General features: G+C 39.5%; 1 protein-coding gene across 11 annotated transcripts in view; it reads right to left on the reverse strand.

The window, feature by feature from the left end:
* BRCA1 (BRCA1 DNA repair associated) overlaps positions 1-18866 on the reverse strand; it is a 60274-nt gene that overhangs the window by 28083 nt on the left and 13325 nt on the right. For 5 of the 11 annotated variants that reach the window (XM_068529738.1, XM_068529739.1, XM_068529737.1 and 2 more), the window contains exons 4-11: positions 15146-15223; positions 14098-14186; positions 13375-13514; positions 12187-12292; positions 11192-11237; positions 9752-9828; positions 5408-8830; positions 4901-4989 (exon numbers count right to left, since the gene is read on the reverse strand). In XM_068529738.1, coding sequence (XP_068385839.1) covers positions 4901-4989; positions 5408-8830; positions 9752-9828; positions 11192-11237; positions 12187-12292; positions 13375-13514; positions 14098-14186; positions 15146-15223 — 4048 coding nt within the window. The remainder of the gene's footprint in view (positions 1-4900; positions 4990-5407; positions 8831-9751; positions 9829-11191; positions 11238-12186; positions 12293-13374; positions 13515-14097; positions 14187-15145; positions 15224-18866) is intronic. The other 6 variants (XM_068529747.1, XM_068529746.1, XM_068529741.1 and 3 more) reach the window with 3 other exon arrangements.

Here is an 18866-nt window from a genome sequence, read left to right on the forward strand (position 1 = left end):
AGTAAATCTGGAATGAAACCAGGATACCTGATAAGCTTCAAGGAGCTCTATCAGGCACAACTGCCACAACCATCACATCTAACTTCTGTGGCCATTAAATAGGTTAGAAAATCAGAAAAGTAATGGGAGAATTATAGGTAGATAACTTTCCTTTGGGTTTTCCCAAAGCAGTTACTTTATAACTTGGACAAATTCCCCTGCAGGCAATTGGCCTGATACATTTGGGAGACTAAACCCAAATTCGTTACCAAGTTTTCTTGATTCTAATTCTTGTGTTTCTTGAATTAGCCCTACTTTTCTTTTCCATTCCCACTGTGCTACTCTGATATCTACTTTTAATACAGCTAAAGTTCCCTAAAAGCCATGTTTATCATGTCCCTTTTTTCCATTTGGAGCTTAGTTGTATACAACTGCTCATATAAAAAGTTAACACTTTCTGAATACTGTATAATTATTACTCGCTATTGCTCTCATGATAAATTCCAAATTCCTAAGCACAGCATTCAAAAAGGCCTTCACGGGCTTCCCTGGTGGCGCAGTGGTTAAGAATCCGCCTGCCAATGCAAGGGACACGGGTTCGAGCCCTGGTCCGGGAAGATCCCACATGCCGTGGAGCAACTAAGCCCATGTGCCACAACTACTGAGCCTGCACTCTAGAGCCCATGAGCCACAACTACTGAAGCCCGCGTGCCAGAACTACTGAAGCCTGTGCACCTAGAGCCTGTGCTCTGCAATAAAAGAAGCCACCGCAATGAGAAGCCCAGGCACCGCAACGAAGAGTAGCCCCCGCTCGCCGCAACTAGAGAAAGCCCGCGCGCAGCAACGAAGACCCAACTCAGCCCAAAATCAATCAATCAGTCAATCAAAAGGGCCTCCACACTCTGATTTCTTCCCAAAACCACCACATATGCCCTGTTTTCCAGTCACATGGGACAACTTTGTGTTTCCTGGGCATGATTTCATGCCTCTGTGCCTTTGCCTTGATTTACTGCCTCTCTTCTCTTTCCACCTGGAAAAAATTCTTCTCATCTTTTAAGGTCCAGCTTGAATATCTCCTTCAGAAGTCCCCACCAATAATACATCTCTTGTCAGGAACAGATGACCCCTCAGTGCTTCATTTATACTGCTAGTGCACATGTATACCGAAGTGGAATACCTGTTCCTCCTAGATGGATGGAATCCTTCCTTAATCATTTTTGTATCCCCAACACCCAGCAGGCAGTAAGCATTTAGTAAATGTTTAATGCAGAAATGAATTAATGAATAAATATAGTTAATCAGTCTTTGATAAAGAACAGATACTAATGATACGAAATTAGGATTTATCTCCTATATATGTCTCCCCAGTTCTGTATAAACAGACCTTGGGAAAAGATCCCACTTCAATCATTTTGCTTGTTGGAGCTACTCTAGATTTAAGTTAGCCCTGAAATCTGACTTTGGCTCTGTTTTGGGTAGATGCTTGATAAAAACAGGTTATAAAATGAATCTTGAACAAATAGACATATATCTCTGGGAACAAGATCAGAAATATAGAAGACAAGGAGGTAGTTTATTGAATGTCAAATATTATACAATATGGCTAAGGCAGATGGAACCAGAAACCGAACACTACAACTCTAAAACACAAGGGATAAAAAGGTGAAAGTCATGTTGACAGAGCCCCAAATCCACACCGAGAAAGGATCATAGTAATTGCAAACAGAGAAAAGGCCTCCTAGGGAATTCCCTGGCGGGAAGGACTCTGCGCTTCCACCGCAGGAGGAACAGGTTCGATCCCTGGCTGGGGAACTAAGATCCTGCAAGCTGTGCAGCACAGCCAAAAAAGAAAAAAAAAGAAAAGGACTCCAAAATCTTTTCATTAATTTAGTCACCATGGCAATCCTGCAGAAGTGGAGAATACAGGTGACAATTCAGGCACAGAACAGGCAGTGGTCTCAGAGGTTTCTTCCTGACTCCAGCAGGCTTCAGTCCTAGAGGGATTTGCTCTGTGTGGAAAACAGGCAGTAGAAGACAAGCCCTCTATCTATAGGCCTCATAGCAATGCCAAGACTCAGAAGTTTAGAACTGGATACTACCCGGTGTTGGCAAAGGTATAGGAAAATGGGAGCTACCAAGTACCACAGGGGCTGGAAGAGCACAGCCTGGTTCAGTCTTTCTAAACGACAATTTAATAACATGTCTCAAACAGCAAAATTCCAGTCCTAGGAATTTATACTAAGGAAGTCATTGGGGATGTGGGCAAATATTTAGCTATCAAGATAATACTACAGGGACTTCCCTAGTGGCACAGTGAATAAGACTCTGCACTTCCAATGCAGGGGGCCTGGGTTCCATCCCTGGTCAGGGAACTAGATCCCACATGCATGCCGCAAATAAGAGTTTGCACGACACAACTAAGGAGCCCGTGTGCTGCAACTAAGGAGCCGGCGAGCTGCAACTAAGGAGCCCGCCTGCTGCAACTAAGACCCAGTGCAACCAAATAAATAAATAATTTTTTTTTAAAAGATAATAATACAGTGCTGTACATGATAGCAAACTGTGTCTCTTGCCCTGAAACCCTCATATTCAGCAATAGGTTGAATAAATCATGGTGTACACAAGGAAAGAATACTATATAGTAGTTAAAAATAAATTCATTGGGGGCTTCCCTGGTGGCGCAGTGGTTGAGAATCTGCCTGCTAATGCAGGGGACACGGGTTCGAGCCCTGGTCTGGGAAGATCCCACATGCCGCGGAGCAACTAGGCCCGTGAGCCACAGCTACTGAGCCTGCGCGTCTGGAGCCTGTGCTCCGCAGCAAGAGAGGCCACGATAGTGAGAGGCCCGCGCACCGCAATGAAGAGTGGCCCCGCTTGCCGCAACTAGAGAAAGCCCTCGCACAGAAACGAAGACCCAACACAGCCAAAAATAAATAAATAAATAAAATTTTTTAAAAAAAATAAATAAATTCATTGAAGAAAATTTAGTGACATAGTAAAAACAATGTAAGTATGTAGAGTATCATCTGAATGTTTTTTAAAGATAAGGTATACACACACACACACACCCCTGTGTACAATAGGAAGAAGAAAGAATATATACCAATAAGTTAATAGTAATGACTTTTAATGCATAAAATTTAATTTAAAAATAATTAATACAAGTTCATGGTATAAAATTCAAGGCACAAAAGGATATTCAGAGAAAAGTAAGGCTTCCTCCTTCTCCTTCTCCCAATCATCTATTTCCCCACCTGAAGGCAACAACTATTACCTATCTTTTGTATATCATACCAGAGATAAATGTTAAAATTTACTGAACCAATCTTTTTTTTTCTTTTTTTTTTAAATTTTTGGCTGCGTCGGGTCTTAGTTGGGGCATGCAGGATCTTTCATTGTGGCAAGTGGGCTCTCTAGCTGTGGTGCACAAGCTCAGTAGTAGTGGCGCACAGGCTTAGTTGCCCTGCGGCATGTGGGATCTTAGTTCCCCGACAGGGATGGAACCCGTGCCCCTGCAGTGGAAGGACAGAGTCTTAACCACTGGACCGTCAGGGATGATTTTTATTTATCTGTATTTTCTAAGTTTTTTATGATGCACATATACAATATTATAAGACTATTGGCTTTTCTCAGTTTTATCTAATCTGGCATTTCAGGAAGTTCAGAAAAAAATGTCATTTTTTGCTAGCAGCTGAAGGTGTATTTAAGGTTTAGGTGAGAAAAAGAAGTCATGGCAGGATGATTCAAGGTGGTCCAGATATCTCCATTTTAAGAATGTGCATATTATAGTTCAGAGATGATAAGTAAATTGCCTAGAGTAACACAGCCAGGTACAGAACTCTCACCAATATTACCACCAGCAACCACTGTGTCCCTATTCTAAAAAAATAAGTTGAGGGTCTTCTCTGGTGGTCCAGTGGTTAAGACTCTGCGCTCCCAATGCAGGGGGGCCCGGGTTCGATCCCTGGTCAGGGAATTAGATCCCACATACTGCAACGAAAAAATCCCACATGGCACAACTAAAGACGTGGCGCAGCGGAAGGGAGGAAGGGAGGAAGGGAGGAAGGGAGGAAGGGAGGGAGGAAGGAAGGAAGGAAGGAAGGAAGGAAGGAAGGAAGGAAGGAAGGAAGGAAGGAAGGAAGGAAGGAAGGAGGGGAGAAAAAAAAGCTGAATGAGCCTGAAGTTTTGAATATGAGAACTTAGAAAATTTTGGTGCCACTCCTACAACATAAAAATTAGGAGACAGAGCCAGGTTCTGTGAGGAATATGATGTTAATTTTTAGATGCTGTGGTAGAGAATGCTTTTTCTAGGAGACTATTCTGCCTGGAGTACTGAAATATTCATGTTACCAAATGTTGTAGATATGACAAAGCTGTTACCCCCCTCACAAGTCACCAAAATATTGGATATTGACCACTAGGAAAAGAAGTAAAATTGTGTACTTTTTTAAAGAAAAAGGATGACTTACAGGCACTGAAGAACAAATAGCTATACGATTTAAAAAGAAAAAACAAAAAGAAGTATCCACCAAACAGTCAAAGGCTAGATAGTGTCTAACAGGAAGAGAACTCTGTAGGTGTCAATTTGGTACTGAGAAGAAACACACCCCTCTATTTGGTACAGTAGTGCTTTCATATATGTTTTTGCTATAGGGCAAATGGGTTTTGAAGGTTTCACTTATTCATTAAATTCAGTATTTAGTGTTCTGCAGTGAGCATGTTGGTACGTACGTGTGTGTATGTGTGTGTATGAAATAGAAGGTAACGTGTTCCATCTCGGTGCTTACAATCCAATTTGAGGAGACAAGGTCCCACACACAACTGTTATACCATTAATTCTAAGAGGTGATATAAGCAAATGTAAGAATGCGGGATGCATAGCACTGAGAACACCACACACACATCCCCATGTGCTTTTTACCTGAGTGGTTAAGATATCGCTCTGAGAGGACAGCCCCAAACAGTCTTCAGAGAGGCTTGTTTCACTCTCATACTCGGATGCTGCTTCACCTTAAATGATAATAAAAATAGAGATTCAGTTGTAAAAACAGACAGCCAATAAATACTCCAACTTGCAGTACCTGTTTCTTCTCATTGACAGGACAAACTTCACTTTCATGTCACACAAAATGATTATACTCTTTGTTTGGGGACACCGGATTTCCCCTTAGGAATCGTTAAGGATGAAAACCAGAAGCAAGTCCACCAATAATTAGGGCATTAAATCTCATTCAAATAGAAAAGATGTTCTAGCTGAGTAAAGGACTTTTGAGGAAAAGCACCTTGGGAAGAACATATTTAAAGTTTTAAGAAGCAGTTACTTTCATTGTACTTGGAAACTCGTAAAATGTGCTCCCCCAAAGGCATAAACATTTAGTTCATTTCTATAAAATAGACGGGGGCAAACACAAAAACCTGGTTCCAATACCTATGTCTGAATCCACACTCTGCTCTTCTTGGCGATTATCCTCTTCCAAGCCAGTTTCCCTTTCGTCATCATCTGAAACCAATTCCTTGTCACTCAGAACTTCCTGGTTTTCAGACTGATGCCACACTTGTTTGGAAAGAGGATCAAACATCAAGAAAGGATCCTGTGTGTTTGTATCAGCGGTCAAGTCTTGCACTACACTGCACCGTGAAGAAAATAAGCTATTAGAATATCTCGCTTCCTCATGAAGGTGATGTTCCTGGGATGCCTTTGCCGATGTCACCTGGTCACTGCAGTCATTTAAGCTATTCTTCAATGATATTAGGTTCTCCTCTGTTTCCTTAGATAGACCCTCTGTGACAACAGCATTATGTCTGGTAGATGGAGACAGTGTGTTAGTTACTTTACCAAGTAAGTGTTGGAAGCAGGGAAGCTCTTCATCCTCACTAGACACATTCTCTTCTGAGGACTCAGCCCCTCTTTCGTGACCCTGAGCCAAACATGTATGATGGGCTAAAGGGCCAGGGTTCCTTCTGAATTCTCCTTTTTGGACACTTTTGCTAAAAACAGCAGATCTTTCCTTAATGTCACTTTCAGCAAAGTTGCTATTTTCCTTTATTTTGTCATCATTTAACAAGTCATCAGGTGTCTCAGAACAAACCTGAGAAGCATGGCTTCTTCCCATAGGTTGTTCTAGGTTATCTGAAATTAGACATGGGGAGAAATCTGCATTAACAGCCTGAAGTGTGCCTTCATTTTCTCCTTGCCTTTTTATTTCAGGAAGTTGACAGTTACTTACAGGAAGACTTTGCTTATAGACTTCGGGTTGCATAAGACCTAATCTGAGCAAAGCACTTAATTTAGGTCCTCTGTTTCTATCTAGTTTTGCTTGAATGTTTTCACCACTGGAACCTACTTCATTAATACTAGAGCCTACTTCATTAGTACTGGAACCTACTTCATTAATACTGCTTGAGCTGACTTCTTTAAAAGTGCTTTCTCGAATGTTATTTTGGCTAATTGTGTTCACTGTACTTTGAATGATGCTCTCGTTTTCCATTGCTCTTTCAGGTGACATTACAGGTTCCTCAAACATTTCCTCTGACAGGTTTTTCTTACATATAGTTTTAACAGATGACCTGATGGGAGAAAGTGATGGTATAAGATATGGGTTTTGTGAAATCCCATGTTTATTTGCAATAACGAGCTCAGTTTTGTTGCCTCTGAACTGTGATGACTGACAAAGCCTAGTTACTCTTTTTGGGCTACGTTTGGCATGATCGCTCGGCTTCTTATCTTTTTGACCAGCCACAGGGAAGTCCACAGTTGTATTAATTGCCCGCACATGCTTGATTTTAGACTCACTCTTTCCCTGATTTTCTTCTTTTTGTCTGCATTCAAGAGGGACTCTTGGACTTTGTTCCCTTAAGGACCCAGAGTGGGCACAGACTGCTGCACATTCCTTTTCTGGATTTTCTGGATTTGAAAACAGAGCAAACGTCTGACGCTTTGAAACCTTGAACATATTCTGCAAATACTGTGTATCAAGTTCACTCTCTTCCATTTCTATGCTCCCCTCCTGAATGTGGTTAATGTCATGTCCCAGTGGATCTTGAAAGTCCTCTGTGTCGTTTCTAATATCTTTAGAACAACCATGGATAAGTTCCTTGGGGCTTTCAATTGCTGCACACAGACTCACATGTTGATTTGGTGCTGTCTTTGCCTTCCCTAGGGTGTCAGCTTCCAGTAATGAGATACTATCCTGAGTGCCATAATCAGTATCAGGTACCAAGGAAATACTGGTACTCTCTACAGATCTTTCAATTTGCAAACCTTTTCCTCCACTTAATGTCAGATCTTTGGGGTCTTTGGTACTATTCGACACTTGAATTTTTCCTAGGTTCTCCTCTCTTTGAAGGCTAGGATTAACAAACTCTTGAAGTTTATTAGAACTAGAACAGTGAGTAAAAAAAACAGGTATGTTTGTTAAATTTAGTTCTGGATAAGTGTCACTGGCAAGTGTTTTATTTATTTGTTCGTGTGGCTTGTTACTCTTCTTGGCTCCAGTTGTAGGTGCTTTATCTCCCATGAATTGAAGCTTTTTGCCGTGCCTGACTGGCATTTGGCTGGAATGTTTTTTCTTCATCTCTTCACTGCTAGAACAACTATCAATTTGTAGTTCAGTATGATTAGGTGGGCTTGGGTTTCTACTGACTACTAGTTCAAGTGCATGAATCTTCCTGGTAGAGGACTTCCTCCTCAGCCTATTTTTAGGTGCTTTTGAACTATGGATATTCAATTCTAGTTCCATATTGCCTATACTGCTGCTTATAGGTCCAGGCTTAGTTCTGAAAGCAGATTGTTTTTCCAATGATTCTGTTAGGTTAGCATTTTTCTCTTTCTGAACATAATCACCTTTCATTTCAGTCTCAGGACCATTACTAGTAACATGCATCCCATGACCATTCTGCTCTGTTTGGTCAGTTCCCTCAGTTATTTTTTCAGGAGTCTTTGGAATAACTGCCAAATCGACTTTCTTGATAAAATCCTCAGGATGAAGGCCTGATGTACCTCTCCTTTTACGCTTTAGTTTGTTTGTGAGGGGGCGCTCTTGTGTTATCTGAGGTTCTACAGTAGATGCTCCTATAATTAGATGTTCAGCTATGTGGCTCAAGTTAGGGAGGCTTGCCTTCCTCCGATAGGTTTTCCCAAATATTTTATCTTCAATATTACTCTCTACTGGTTTGGAGCGGACTCTTTCACTTTCACGTATTAAAGCACCATGAGGATCACTGGCCATTAAGTCTATTTTCTCTGAAGAACCCAAATATCCATCAACTTCCTTTGGAACTTCCACTGCACAAGCTACTTCACTGTTTGATTCAAATCCCCCATCACGTGAGTCGTTAGAAGTTAACATTTCATCACTTCTGGAAAACCATTCATTAACTTTCTGTATGCTACTATTCACTGTTATCCAAGGAAACTCTTGGGAATCTCTAGGACTGTCAGAGCATGCAGGTTTCTGCTTATTCAGTTCTTTTCTCCCATATAGGGGATCAGCATTCAGAACTACCTTTTTCTCTGTACTGGGAGTCTGCCTATCATTACATGTGTCCTTACTTTCAGCCCATCTGCTCTGTTGGCTCTTTGCTAAGACAGGCTGTTTGCTTTTATTACAGAATTCAGCCTTTTCTACATTCATTCTGTCTTTAGTGAGTAATAAACTGCTGTTTTCATGTTGTAATGAGCTGGCATGAGTATCTGTGCCACATGGCTCCACATGCAAGTTTGAAACAGAAATACCCTGATACTTTTCTGGATGCTTCTCAGTTTCATGCATCTCAGTGGTGGTCAAATCTTTATTACTGAATTGATGATGTTCAGCCTTTGTTATGTCCTTCTCAGAAAACTCACAAGCAGCTGGAAAAAACAAAAAACAAAAAAACCAAGGTGCTTAAAAACTGAATTATTATGAAAAAAATATGTACTTAATACAACTTAGTTGAGGGGGAATGAAGGAACTGGCTATTCTTAGAGACACCTCCACTATCAAGTATACTGAAGATGTAGCTCATACTCCTTTGCTTAATTCCTATTTATCTAGATTCTCATTATTTCCACTCAAAATAATTAGAATTTTAATTTCAGAATTCTCCCTACTCATAAACCATACCTCTTATTTCGCTAAACTCTAACAGTGAATTAAAAGCACAGTTTGAGACTCACAGACATGGAGAACAGACATGGTTGCTAAGGGGGAGGGAAGGTGGAGGAGAGATGAAGGGGGAGTTTGGGGTTAGCAGATGCAAACTAGTATATATAGAATGGATAAATAGTAAGATCCTACTGTATAGCACAGGGAACTATATTCAATATCCTGTGATAAACCATAATGGAAAATAATATTACAAAACATGTATATATATGTAAAACTGAATCACTTTGCTGCACAGCAGAAATTAACACAATATTGTAAATCAACTCTACTTCAATCAAAAAAAAAAAAAATGTACAGTTTGGGCATCAGACATATAGTGCTCTGTTCTATCTTCAGACTCATACTCCCTCTATCTAAATACCAGTATGCAAAGTATGAAATAAAAACACAGCAGTTAAAAGTAAAGGCAACAACCAATTACATAGGGTACTATTATAACCATATCAGTCTAGTGCCATTGTCAGGCTGTACCATGACATCTGAGAAAGAACGATATTCTAACTCTGCCAAGAAATGTTGTGAATTATAAACGTCCCAAATGGTTCTTCAGAATAATCTAATTACAGTACCGCATCTACCTATTCTTTCTTTAGTGCCTGTTAAGTTGGAAGACTTGCCATTACCCTTTTTTGCAGGATTCAAACTGGCTTCAGCCTTGGCTCCTTGAGGGGTGATTTCTAACAATTCATGGTCTCCTACACTATAGGGAAAAGACAGAAGCCTTAGTGAGAAACAGTAGTTTATATGCGCACATAGTTGTCACATGATCAAGTATTTTAGCTCCTCTACGTAGGGTTGCAATAAGGGTGATCAATTTGATTTACTTTTTGAAATCTGCGCTCTCCTTTGGTAACTTCTATTCAAAATGAAATGGTCAAAGACTGAGAACATACAGTCACAAAAATCACAGCAGTAGTATAGAACATTGCTTTATGAACATACAAATGAGAACTAAAATTTAAATGATGGCCAAATAATAGCTAAAAGATAGTAAAGAGAAAACCAACAAAACTTAAAATATATCTTAATGAGAATACAAGCACAAAGTTATCTAAACAAAGGGAGCACTGGGATGGAACAGACATTCCAACAGAATGCAAAAGCACACCACTTTGCAGCATTGCCTTCTGTGCTTCTTTTCAGGCTAAAAACCATTTTCTCCCAATTGAGAGATCAGGAAAAAGTCATTTGCAAACAAAATCTGATTGGCAGTGACACCATCACAGATCTTAGGGTCAAGCACTAATTCCTAAGGAAAGCAATTTGACAACCCAGTTGGGGGCTGCTTGTAGATTATGGTTTAATTTAGGTAGACAAAGTTTGAGTTACAGATGGAATAAAGGAACAAAGGAAGGAAAGAATTGAAAACTGAGTACTCTAATGTTTTCAACAGCCACAATTATCACTGAGTCAACACTACCATACACGAGGAACTAAGCTAGGGCACAACCATCTGCTGGAAGTAAGTCTGTGCATAGTTCTACTGTTACTTTAAACTCTTTCAAACTCTTTACTAAGAAACCAACCAACGAAGCAAAAAGGGTATTTTCTGGACTTCCCTGGTGGCGCAGTGGTTAAGAATCCGCCTGCCAATGCAGGGGACACGGGTTCGAGCCCTGGTCCAGGAAAATCCCACGTGCCGCGGAGCAACTAAGCCCGTGCACCACAACTACTGAGCCTGCGCTCTAGAGCCCGCGAGCCACAACTACTGAACCCGTATGCCACAACCACAGAAGCCCGCGCACCTAGAGCCTGTGCTCTGCAACAAGAGAAGCCACCGCCATGAGAAGCCTGCGCACTGCACTGAAGAGTAGCCCCCGCTCGCAGCAACTAGAGAAAGTCCGCGCGCAGCAACGAAGAACCAACGCAACCAAAAATAAATAAATAAATAAATAAATATTTTTAAAAAGGATATTTTCTCAGCTATAAAATGAGGAGATTAAAGTAGATGGTCTTTAAGGTCTATTCCTATGCCATGGTTCTAACCTAAAGAAATACCAATCCTTAATATTAACTAGATACAAAAATGCCAGCTTCATAGAAAAAGGCTCTCTTTGACTCACCTGCAATAACTGGCCTTAGTAACTGTATCTTCAGAAGAATCAGATCCTAAAAAAATTCCCCAAATACCCCCAAATAACAAATCAATAAAAGGATTTTTATTGAAAGGGTTAAACTCAAAAAATGCACTTGTTGCACAACATATCTTCAAGAACTATTTACTGAGCACCCACTACATGGCAGGCACAATGATACATCTGTCAGGCAATACAGAGAAGTGGTCATAAGCACAGGTTTGAATCCCAGCTCTGTCACTTACTAGCTTTACGACCTTGGCAAAATTTCTTAACCTCTCTGTGCCTTAATTCCCTCATCTGTAAAATAAGTATAATAGTAGTAATCACCTCAGGTTTGTCATGCATCTTAAATGAGTTACACAAGTAAAACACACCAGTGTGTACACTACAGTAGGTGCTCCTAAATATTCTCTATTACAATTATTTTGATTATTTTTATGAGGCAATACCTGTTGTCTAGGAACTTATGATCTTAAAAGGGGAAAAGACACAAGAAATTTCGAAAGAATCTGATAAGCACTATGGCAAACATTAGTGCTTGGGAGCTCAAAGGAGGGCCGCTCTTTCCAATTATAAATATACTCTAAACGATAAGACATAGAGAGACCTGTTTGAACTGAGCTCAGCTGTTCTTAAAAGTCTTTCTAGTCTAGTACAAGTTATCTTAGATCCCTCCAAATGCTGTAGCCCACTCATCACATTCTTTCTTAGCCCTACTCTCCACATTTCCAAAGTATATTTACACATACTTATAACCAGACATCCTTTCTTTTGCTGTCTTTACAAAGTAAGGTTCTTTAAGGTGAGACCTGCATCTTTTACATTATTTATAACACACCATAAGGCTAGTAAAATTATTTTATTTTCACTTCCCAGAGCTCCCTGCCACTGTATAAATTGTGACCAAGGTTTTTGGTAAAACTCTTAGACAAGGAATCCAGCAACTACTATTCTAAACTTACAAAATCTGAGACTCTTACCCAATTCAATGTAGACGGACTTTTTCTGAGGTTGTATCTGCTGCTTTGTCCTCAGAGATCTCACAATTCCAAGGTTAGAGAGCTGGACACTAAGACTGGTTTCCTGCTAAGCAGTAAAGAATGATCAACAAATTGTTGGCCAGTTCTGTGCTTTTTTTTTCTTAACAGAAACTCAAAGCCATGGACAAAACAAATAGACCATTATCAATTAGCTAACATTTATGACACCTCAAAAAAACACTTCGCAAACTACACACCAGAATGTATGAGTTTTGTGTGCTTTGAATACTTTTCCCCTCTCTCTGTTGTTCTAAATTTTTCTAAACTAAATATGTATTATCTGTGTAATATTTTTAAAGATAAGGAAAGCATTTTTTTTCTTTTTGGTTTTTTTTTTTCATTGTCTTTCTTTCTTTTTTAATTAATTAATTTATTTATTTATTTATTTTTGGCTGCATTGGGTCTTTGCTGTGCGCGGGCTTTCTCTAGCTGTGGTGAGCGGGGGCCACTCTTCGCTGTGGTGTGCTGGCTCCTCATTGCGGTGGCTTCTCTTGTTGCGGAGCACGGGCTCTAGGCTCGCGGGCTCTAGAGCGCAGACTCGGTAGTTGTGGCTTACTGGCTTAGTTGCTCCGCGGCATGTGGGATATTCCCGGACCAGGGCTCAGACTCATGTCCCCTGCATTAACAGGCAGACTCATACCCACTGCGCCACCAGGGAAACCAGAGAACTATTATTTTTAAGATCTTCATTATTCATTCACATATGAATAACAACAGTGCAAATCTCTGCATTTTCTTTGACAATTACACTTTTAACTTGAAGCAATTTTCAAATGTTAAAAACCGATTTCTTTTTTCCAGGCAACTTTTCAGAGGCAATAAAATAGAAGATATTTCCTTGTCCCTGGAGAACTGCCATAAGATGGTTATTTTAAAAACTAGCAAGCTGACCATCAGTGTCCTTGTGGCTATCTTAGACAGATATGAACAAAAATATGTTCATCAGAATGAACAAAGCACTAAAACCGGGGACCTTCTCTCGTCTCCTCTAACTCTTGTTTGGCCACTTAATTTACCATCTTCCCTTGTTTACTGACTTTTTATGTAAATCCATAAGCATCTAGCACACTCACCAATTCCAAGTGCTCAATAAAGAGATGTTATCAGAATACACAAAAATGGCCTTACCAAGGTAGGATTTTCAGGTGCACTCTGTCGAAGTCTTTTGGCCCGGTTTCGGTAGCCCATACTTTGAATGATAGAAACTTCCTCCTTCAGATGCTCAGGAGAGTTATTTTCCTTTTTTGAAAAGTTATAACTGTTTGCAACTGTGAATTACAAAGGAAAACATTATTTTTGCTGTTAGAAAAAAATGTATTAATTGTAAGCAAAGAACCAAGAGAAAGCCTGTGTATGCTCTTTGTTGTACAATATTAAAACAATGCATTAAAGGTTGCCTATACTTTTTTAAAAAATGAACTTCAGAAGTTCTACTCCTAGGAAATGAACACACAGACCAAAGTTATTTCTACTCCTTTTTTTCCCACCTTAATACTAACAAATTTGCCTATTAATACCATATTTCACTGAAACTAAGATACCAGTGATATAAAATGCACCATTATTTTCTGTACCACTAAGAAAGAAAACACTAAATTAAACAATGACACACCATTGATGGTAAATTGCTCCCAATTTTGGAGATGTGCAAATAAAAAACGTGCATCTTAGGATGGATAAAATAAGGTGTGAGACCAGTGGGAATGATTTAAAAAATAGATTACAGATAAAGAGCTAAAGTTAACCTAGACCAAAAGGTCTTATCACCTATTCATATAAGATAATTCCACAAACTTCCATTTTAATAGATGGCCACTTGAGCATTGGCCCCTGGGGTTATGCAACACTTACTCTGCAATCCTGTGTCAAGCTCAAAAGCATGAATGACCTTCAATAGCTCTTCAACAAGCTGACTAAATCTTGTACTTTCTTGTAGGCTTCTGAAAGTAAATTGTTTGAAAGACACACTTAGCAAGTGATTACCAACTTTTTAAGGACACTAAAATAAGGAAAGACATGTAAACAAATAAAAAAAGAAGTAGCAACAGTTAAAAAAAAAAACTATATGAAAAGAACAGAGCTATTAGTGACATTACACTAATCAAAACATCATTGACAGCAGAATAAAACCACACAGCAGTACTGATTGTTTTTATAATTTTTTTTGGCCATTCAAACTTACCAAAAGCCTATAACTATCTAAAATAATAGTACTTTGAATCCACAGTAGATATAAATCCACTGCATAGAGAACTTATTATTCTTAACATCTGAATCCCATCCACCCAAACTGCCACTTCTAGCTCTCAGGGATTTCTGCCAAATGATGATTACATTATTTCAAAATCATAGATAACAATGTCCAAAGAGAGATTTTGGTTTAGGACAGTTGTAGGACAACATACTTTATTTATTCATTTACATATCTGAGTGACTACTATGTGTCAAACATTGGAAAAACAGTGTTGACTGAGACAGACAAAGCCAGTGCCCCAATAGAGCTTACATCCTGGCCAGAGGGACACACAATATATAAATGCATTGCATATGTGTGTGTGTAAATAAGTAGAAATATATGCAAGGAAGAAAAATAAAAGCAGGATCAGGACAATGGGGGCAGGGAGGTACAGTCCTATACTAGATAAGACTGCAAGTTCTTGCATCATTTAGAAGGATTAGAAAAAGGCAATGAATTGCTAGTACCTGTATAAGGCAGATGTACTGTAAAATTTTCAGAAAAATGACTTTAGAAATAATTTACCCTGTCAGCTAAACACCCTTTTTTATATATTTTTCTACTGATGAGTGGTTTGATAGGAATACCAGCTATGTTATTAAGGAATTTCTACTTTTTCCTGTTGTTGTCACTTCCAACCCCCCAACTACCCAAATTATATACCTTCTGGTTATATCATTCTTACACAAAGGACACTGTGAAGGCCCTTTCTTCTGGTTGAGAAGTTTCAGCATACAAAATCTATAAATTTTAAAGAATGAAAAGAACAACTCAAGTTACATTTTTTTTTTTTGCAGAGAGAATATTCAAAAAGCAAATAGCCATGAAAAGATAATCTCACAACTGTCCTTAAGAGCCATTTTAAAGGTAATGGCAGGTGAATTAAAACCAATGGCCTTTAATTGTTTTTAGATGTTGCATAATCAGAAAACAAACTATATAAGCAAAGATCTATGAAAACTGAACTTACACGCATATGGCTTACTGTTATGATCAAATAAAACATTAAAAGCTAATATGGTGTATTTAATGATATACTCATAATTATTTCATGCTACATAATCAGACAAAAATGGTAAGTAGTTCAAGTAAAATGATAATAATTAGTTTAAAAACTCAGCACCTCAATACAGAAGTTACAGTAATCAAGACAGCATGGTACTAGCATAAGGATAAACATATACATAGATGGAATAGAATAAGAGTACAAACATACATCTATGTTATTGTTGATTTTTAACAATAGCACCAAGACAATTAAATGGAAAAGGAACAATCTTATCAACAAATAGTTCTGGGACAGCTAGATATCCACATGCAAAAAAATGAAGATAGACTCCTACCTCACACAATACAGAAAAATTAACTCAAAATGGATCACAGAACCAAATGTAAGAACTAAAACTATAAATGTTTGTGACCATGGGTTAAGCAATGATTTCATAAATAAATAAATGGCAAAAACACAAGCGACCAAAGAAAAAATGGGTACACTAGACTACATCAAACTTAAAAACTTCGGTGCTACAAATAATACTATGAAGAAGGTGAAGGGACAATCCACAGAATGAGAGAAAATATCTGCTAATCATATATCTGATAAGGGACTTGTATCCAGAATATATGAAGAACTCTTTAAAATTCAATAAAAAAAGAAATAACCCAATTAAAAAATGGGCAGAGGATATGAAGAACTATTTTTTCCAAAGGAGATATACAAATGGCCAATAAGCACATGAAAAGATGCTCGATATCATTAGTCATTAGGAAAAAGGAAATCAAAGCCACAATGAGATGCCACTTTATGCCCACTACGATGGCCCTAATTAAAAAGACAGATAATAATAAGTATTGGCGAAGATGCGGAGCAACTGAAATCCTCATTCATTGCTGGTGGAAATATAAAACAACGCAGTCACTTCAGAAAACTGTTTGGCAGTTCCTCAAGATGTTAAACAAAGAGTTACCATAAGACTCCGCAGTTCTACTCCTAGGTTTCTTTCCAGGGGAAATGAAAACATAAGCCCACATAAAACTTGTACACAGGACTTCCCTGGTGGCACAGTGGTTGAGAATCCGCCTGCCAATGCAGGGGACACGGGTTTGAGCCCTGGTCCAGGAAGATCCCACATGCCACAGAGCAACTAAGCCTGTGCGCCACAACTACTGAGCCTGTGCTCTAGAGCCCGCGAGCCACAACTACTGAGCCCGCATGCCACAACTACTGAAGCCCGTGCGCCTAGAGCCCGTGCTCCGCAACGAGAAGCCACCGCAATGAGAAGCCCGTGCACCGTAACGAAGAGTGGCCCCCCGCTCACCACAACTAGAGAAAGCCCGCGCACAGCAATGAAGACCCAACGCAGCCATAAATAAATAAATAAATAAAATAAAAAACAAAACAAAACAAAACAAAAACCCCTCAAGGCTGGAAGAAATCATGCTCCTTTTTATATTCACAATGCCCAACAGAGTATCTGCCATAATCAAGCTGCTCACTAGACATCTAAGGAATGAAGGAGGCTCACTCAGGGTTTTAGAATGGCTTTGGATAAAGAACAATTTTGTTGTTTGTCTCAGACACTGAATATGGCTAAGAAGACTTGAAGATCATATGCAACATGTTCAGAGTCAGCTTCCTTTTTTTTTTTAAAAAAGATTTTAACATTTATTTATTTAGGCTGTGCTGGGTCTTAGCTGCAGCATGCAGGCTTCTTAGTCGCAGCATGCGGGCTTCTTAGCTGCAGCATGCTGACTCTTAGTTGTGGCATGCAGACTCTTAGTTCTGGAATGCATGAGGGATTCTAGTTCCCCAACCAGGGATCGAACCCCGGCCCCCTGCATTGGGAGCACGGAGTTTTACCCACTGAACCACCAGGGACGTCCTGAGTCAGCTTCCTTAAGAAAGGAAAATACTGCTCCCATTGGCTGGTGGTGTCCATAAAGATCAACGTTCCCTTAGGAAGAAGACAAAAGAAGACTCAAAAGAGAGGTGGAACGGAAAAAAGTGAAGAGAGCAGAAGTAGCTGTGGTGATGATTATTAAAAGCAGTGATTCACTGATACAACCAATATTTACTACATGTCCAGTATTGTTCTAGATGCAAGAAATGCAGTGGAAAAGGAAAACAAAATCCCTGCTATTATAAAGGACATAATATTATGGCGAGGGAGGTGACTGGGGAAGGGAGTAGAGAGAAGATACCGACATTGAAGAGAGCCAGGAAAGAAGATTTAGGGAGCTGAAAAGGCAGTGGGAATGGTGAGCCAGCAGACACTTAGAGAGCACTTTTTACTCTCCAGGTCCTTTAGCATGCATTGCTCTCTCTCAGTCTACACAACCCTAAAGTATTATCTTCATTTTACAGTAGAGACTTGTCCCAGATCATACAGTAATCAAGTAAGTGGTAAAGGTGATACTGGATCTAGGATTGAACTGTAGCAAAGCCCATGGTTTTTCCACCAGAGAAAGTAAATGTAGGTAGGTTTGGTCAAGGAGACCCAGGGGTCCTTCTTCACTTATATAGTTGCTTGAACTACCACGTTGCACTTGACAACAATTCTATGGTTTAGGGGACAGGGGTATTAAAAAGCTACCTGCTTTGTATATAAAGCCCATTTAAACATTTATTTATTTATTTGGCGATGTTGGGTCTTAGTTGTGGCATGGGGGATCTTCGTTGCCGTGTGCGGGACCTCTGTTGTGGCATGTGGTATCTTTAGTTGCGGCATGTGGGAGGCATGCGGGATCTAGTTCCCCGACCAGGGATCGAACCTGGGCCCCCTGCATTGGGAGCGCAGAGTCCTAACCACTGGACCCAGGGAAGTCCCATAAAGCCCATTTAAAGAGCCACAAAATAGAGGCTACCACTCCTTGAGAAGATGCAAATACTACCTGCACTCTACCATAATGGCTCTAGGAGGCATCAATGCATCACACTGGCAAATGGTACAATTCAACAATTCAGAGTAGAGGTAGGGAGGTAATTCCCTAAACATAGTACTGCAGAATACAGCAGCTAAGATATTGCATGATAAGTCAAGCTATAGATGTTGCAGCCTGTACAATAATTACATAAGTAACACAGGAGAACCAGATACGTAGAAATCAACCAAGATATTATGAGTTCCAATCTTTCTTTATGCTAGAAAAAGAACAGACTCATAAAGGTTATTAAACTCAAAAGAGAAAATGAACTTGTACATGACTTGAAAAGACTGAGCTAAGGAAAATATTGACAGATCAACAGAACAGTGGCATGTCTTTCAGGGCTCAGAAGAATTTATTAAACTCTGTTTTAGAGCCCTGGGGAATCTATGTGATGCACTAATTAAATGAAAACACATATACAAGTTCTACATAAGGTTCTTAGTGAAAAGGTCTAAGA

Source organism: Eschrichtius robustus, chromosome 20 (assembly GCF_028021215.1).
Source record: "Eschrichtius robustus isolate mEscRob2 chromosome 20, mEscRob2.pri, whole genome shotgun sequence".
Taxonomy (NCBI): domain Eukaryota; kingdom Metazoa; phylum Chordata; class Mammalia; order Artiodactyla; family Eschrichtiidae; genus Eschrichtius; species Eschrichtius robustus.